This window comes from Gracilinanus agilis, chromosome 3 (genome assembly GCF_016433145.1).
Source record: "Gracilinanus agilis isolate LMUSP501 chromosome 3, AgileGrace, whole genome shotgun sequence".
Taxonomy (NCBI): Eukaryota; Metazoa; Chordata; class Mammalia; order Didelphimorphia; family Didelphidae; genus Gracilinanus; species Gracilinanus agilis.
Genome location: NC_058132.1, coordinates 247,311,526 through 247,316,707, shown reverse-complemented (window position 1 = coordinate 247,316,707; position 5,182 = coordinate 247,311,526). Strand labels below are relative to the sequence as shown.

The following is a 5,182-nucleotide window of genomic DNA, read 5'->3' as shown; positions in this document are numbered from 1 at the left end:
TAATGATGCTAACTGCATGTATTAGCACTAAGTTATATCAATAAACAGAAAAAAAGACTCATTTTTTCTCTTGCCAGTTTTCTGCCTAAGAGCTTGGAAAATATTCTGGGTTCCACTTTCTACCAGGAACCTTTATAAAGGTGAGATGCAATGTTTTACAATGACTAAGTTGAGAAAAATGCTTAAATGCTTTCATTAATTAAAAAATAAAGCTATCAATGTTTTTGGATTTCTAAAAGCAAAATTTAATAAATTAATATAAGCATGCCAGATAAAAATACAAAATTACAACTGAAAACCAACAATAATAATAATAATAATAAAAGGAAATGCTCAGTGTTGTACATTTTATTGGCATGGATAACTGCTTAAAGTAACAATCAAAAAACACATTTTTTTCTTGTTGGAAACAACGTACTACATGATAGAAGAGCTGAGAGAAACCAGAAATAAACCACTCAATAATAGTTGGCAAATGATAATAGGAAATGGCAATGCGTGAGCCCAAGGTACTGTTTCAACCATATTTTTTTTTGTAAGTATCAGAAACTAATGACCTAGAACATAAAAGCGAAATCACAACAGGTTTACGCTGAGAAACATGCTGAATTACAACCACAGACTATCCAGGATGAAGAAGCTGTGTTGTTTTGTTGTTTCTTTAGTATAGAGATCTATCCCAAAAGGGAGCCAATCATGCAATAGCTTGAGTTTTCTTTAACATGATAAACACCCAGGATTACTAGTACTGGAGCTTAGGCATTAATTGTTGGACAAGGACAGCTGAGTGGCACTACACAAACAACATAAGATTCCTTCATTTTTATCTGGTGCATACCCAAAGCTCTAATCAAGAAATAATTCAGCTAGAAGAGCCAATTAAATGACTATAAAACATTCCTTCATCTGTAGAACATAGCTCTCTTCTCTTTATGCAAAAAAGGAAAAATTCAAAATAAAATGTCTTCATTTTTGATAAGCATCTCCACCACCAGTCTCTGATACCGTATATCGTTCAAGGCTGCCATTGCATCTAGTTCCGGGGATCTCATGAGGGTGGGTCCAAAGACAATTCCAAGATTCTCGGCATTCATGAGGTTCTCCTTTTCGTGAAGAGTTACCCTGAAGAAAAATAAAACAAGCACAGTTGCTGTCAAAAATGTCCTCATTATTAACTATAAGTTTATTTCTTCAGGAGACAGCAAGAGTGGACAAAAATAGCCAACTTACGCTGTATGCCTGTTCCTGATGGATACTTGCTAGTTTTTTGATCATTAGCAAGTCATTTACTTTCTCTAAGCCTTAGTGTCTTCATCTATAAAATGAAGTTGAACCAGACATCTTCTAGGTTAGTTTCTAGCTCTAAATCTATATAGATATTTACAGATTTCTCTGGACCTCAGTTTTCTCATCTTTAAAATGGGAGATTGTTAGGCAACATTTATATAGCAGCTCACAATTTATAAAGTTCTCTCTCTATGTATATGTTATATGTGTATATCTATATCTTTATAAAACATACCTAAATAAAATCATCAAATGCTCACAGCAGCCCTGTGAAATAGGAAATGCTGATATTATGATCTGAAATTTAAGAATGAGAAAGATGAAGCAGAGCCAGCATTCAAATCTAGTTATTCTGACTCCAAGTTCAATGTGCCTTATGCTATGTTTCAGTTGCCTTCTCTAATAGATTGAGTTTAATAAAAGCAATTGCCTTAATTTACCAATTACTAAATGAAGAGTATTTTTATTATGAGCATAGAGCTAAGAAGAAAAGAGTTAGGGCTGAATTACTTCTGAATAATTGTTCTACTTCTTCAATGGCCCGGTGATCTCACCGAGGGGAGAATTCTCTTCAGTGATGCAGATCGCCACACGTCTATGCCTGTTAGTTCTGTGCAGCTCTTGTCCATATTTTCCTCTAAATTTATCATGGCAAGTTCTCTTAAAATGATGGGGGCCAACCTCACATCACTTGAATGCAAATCTCCACCTATTTATTTTCCTTAAATGAATTCATTTAATGATTGACATGAAAACTTCACAGAATTCACTGAGCATTCAGCCCTGAATTAATGTGTTGGACTAAGTGGACTCCATCCTGTCTCTGTTTTCCCCATGAAAATGAGTAATAATGCCTTATATAGTACTTTAAGGTATAACAGAGCACTTTCCATACAACAGCCCCATGAGGACAGTGGAGGAGATATAATCACCCACATTTTATGGATGAGGAAATGGGGAGAGCTTAAGTGACTTGCTTATGCTCACGTAACTTTCTTCATTTTCCTGTGCCTTAGCTTTATGGGTACATAAATGATGGAAATGATGGAAAGGGTTCCATGGACTTGATTTGAAAGAGCATTTTCAGCTTGGCATACTGCATTATACTCAGCTATAAAGCTGAGAGACCCTGGGGACTGAATCATTTTGAAGGTGAATTTTGGGAAAGAGCCAAAATGAGTGAGTCATTTTCATTCCCCTTGGCATAGCATCATAGATCTAGGACTGGAAGGGACCTCAGAGACCATCTGGCCCAATCTCTTCATTTTATTTTATAGATGAGGAACCTGAGACCCAGGATAATTAAGTGACCTGGCCAAGGTAGTAAGCATCCTCGTTGTATTTTTTTTTCAGTTGTATCTGATACTCCATGACCCCATTTTGGGTTTTCTTGGTAAATATATTGGAGAGGTTTGCCATTTCCTTCTCCAGTTCATTTTATAAATGAGGAAATGGAGGCAAACAGAGTTAAGTGGCTTGCCCAGGGTCACATAGCTAGGAAGTATCTGAGATCATATTTGAACTTCTGAAGAGGATTCCAAGTCCAGTGCTATATCCTCTGCACCACCTAGCTGCCCTAATAAATGTACAGGACTCAAGCATCAGAATTGGAATTTGAATCCACGTCCTCTTGACTTCACCTTCCACCACCTAAGAAGACAAAATTCACTGCCTATATGACAGTCCTTCATCTCAAATAGACCTCGGTTAAGAGACACATTGATGAAGAATAAACATTTTTTAAGGGGGAGGGTCACTGGATTAACATGCCAACTGGAAGCAAACTTTGACCTATACCTGAGGTAACACACATTAAATAAAGGTTCTAAAGTAACATGGAAGAAACATCTGGTCTTCTGTAAAAAAAAGGACTAAGCACTCATTTTGGAGAAGCTCATAAATTATGAAAATATTTAACTGTTTTTGCTTCAGGCCCATTTAATCTCTTATTCCAGAAAGATTCCTTATATGCTTATAAACTACCATCTGTCTGGCCCCATCCTCTGCACTTACCAGGCATTTGTCAAACTTGTTTTTGTTATAATTTTGTTGCTGTTCTCATATTTTTGTCTTTTTGATTGACCATGTGATTTTTAAACCACTAAGAAACTCGATCTTTTCAGATTGGAGAGACGTTAGAGTGGCTGAGAAATCATATGCAACAGCCTCTATACCCATCATTTTTGCATATAGAATCAGACTCTGAGAAGTAAGAGAAAGAGGCTAATTATCCTTTCCCTTCTTCTCCTAAGCTTCTCCCACCAAGCCATTGGACTCTAACTAGCACCAGCATCAGTAATACTCATCCAAAACAATGGACTCCTTTTTAAGCAGGGACAGGGGCAGCGAGGTGGCTCAGTGGATAGAGACGGGAGGTCCTGGTTTCATATCTGGACTCACTTCCTAGCTGGGTGACCCCGAGAAAGTCACTTAACTCCAAATGCCTAACCTTTACTGCTTTTCTGTCTTGGAACAGTTGCTTAGTATCGATTCTAAGATAGAAGGTGAGGGTTATGAGAAAAACAAATTAAGCAGAGAGATTAAAAAAGAAAGTCAGACTCTCAAATTTGAAAGGTAGTTTGTTGCTCCAAATTTTCCACGCTAGAATCTGACGTTCCATTCTTTGTACTGTACCCTCTGTTCATGTGTTTGGCAGAATGTGAATATTTTGGGCAATGGTAACCACAAATAGATATTGCTTTGTCAAACTTGTTTCTGCCCTAATCAAGACTGCATTCTCTTTGCTTGTGTAGAATGCTGCTGCCGCTCTTTGAGCAACTCCTTCCCAGTTCTTGCAGTTTTCATCTCAGTGTGTCTCACTGAGATTTGGGTCATGGGTTTCCCCGGAAGTTGCCATGTTTAATTCACAACAGAAAGGTCAGATGCCTTTGTTCCTTGTCTACCTTTTACTTTGACCTGAGGAAGAGGCTTCTTTAGGACATGTGTACCCTTATTGCTAAGCTGTTCACAACCTGGAAATTTTCCTAGACTGACCCTCATAAGTCTCGTCTAACAAACAAGAACTTGGCTATAGGTAAGGATAATTGTTCTGTCTAAATAGGATGTTTAACAACTGTCTGATAGGCATCTTATCAGATCTGTGCATGTGTTAACCTTTTATAAATTGAATCACATTTTAAGGGTGCTAAGGGGCCTGAGCTTCTTGTGAAAATATGGCTGATCCTTTTGATAGGTAGATAATAATTTCTTAATATATTTTGTCAATCAGTACTTTTATACATATTGGATTTGTTTTATATGTGGGATTTTAATATAACTCCGTTTTCTAACTAATAAAGGCACAATTGTATATGGGAACCAGGATCACCCCCTCATTGTCCTATGTCAATGAATAAAACAAATCATCATACTGTTCAAGGGTTGCCTCATAGAATCAGGATGGGCCACACAGATATAAAAATACAACACCTATGGTCCTCAGCTACCCATTCTGTCCAAGCCCACACTTTAAAAGAAACTTTAATTTTCTGTCTTAGAATTAATACTAAGTATTTTGTCTAAGGCAAAAGATAGGTAAGGGCTAGGCAAATGGAGTTAAGTGACTCACCCAGGGTCACACAACTAAGAAGCAGCTGAGATCAAATTTGAACCCAGATCTTTCTGACTGAAGGCTTGGCTCTACTAACTGCTCAAAAGCCCACACTTTTAACAGTCAACCAATCATACATTTGTGTGCCTTATTCTGTTACGTTATAGTACTATGCTAGGCATTCAGTGCATAAATGCAAAGGAGAAATATTCCCTGCTCCAAGAAACTGAAATTCTATTAGCATCTACCAGGAATCCATTTCTTCATCTCTATGAAGCTTCTATCTCAGAACTATTAGGTCTTTCTTCCTTTCTCTCCCTTCCTCTTTCCTTCTCTCCCTCCCTC

General features: G+C 37.3%; 1 protein-coding gene across 5 annotated transcripts in view; it reads right to left on the bottom strand.

Annotated features, from left to right (window-relative positions):
* Positions 1-333: 333 nt before the first annotated feature.
* Positions 334-5,182, bottom strand: part of CHN1 (chimerin 1) — a 61,721-nt gene continuing 56,872 nt past the window's right edge. For all 5 annotated transcript variants that reach the window (XM_044669775.1, XM_044669776.1, XM_044669778.1 and 2 more), the window contains one exon: positions 334-1,122. In XM_044669775.1, the coding sequence (XP_044525710.1) occupies positions 951-1,122 (172 nt within the window). In that variant the 3' untranslated portion in view covers positions 334-950. The remainder of the gene's footprint in view (positions 1,123-5,182) is intronic.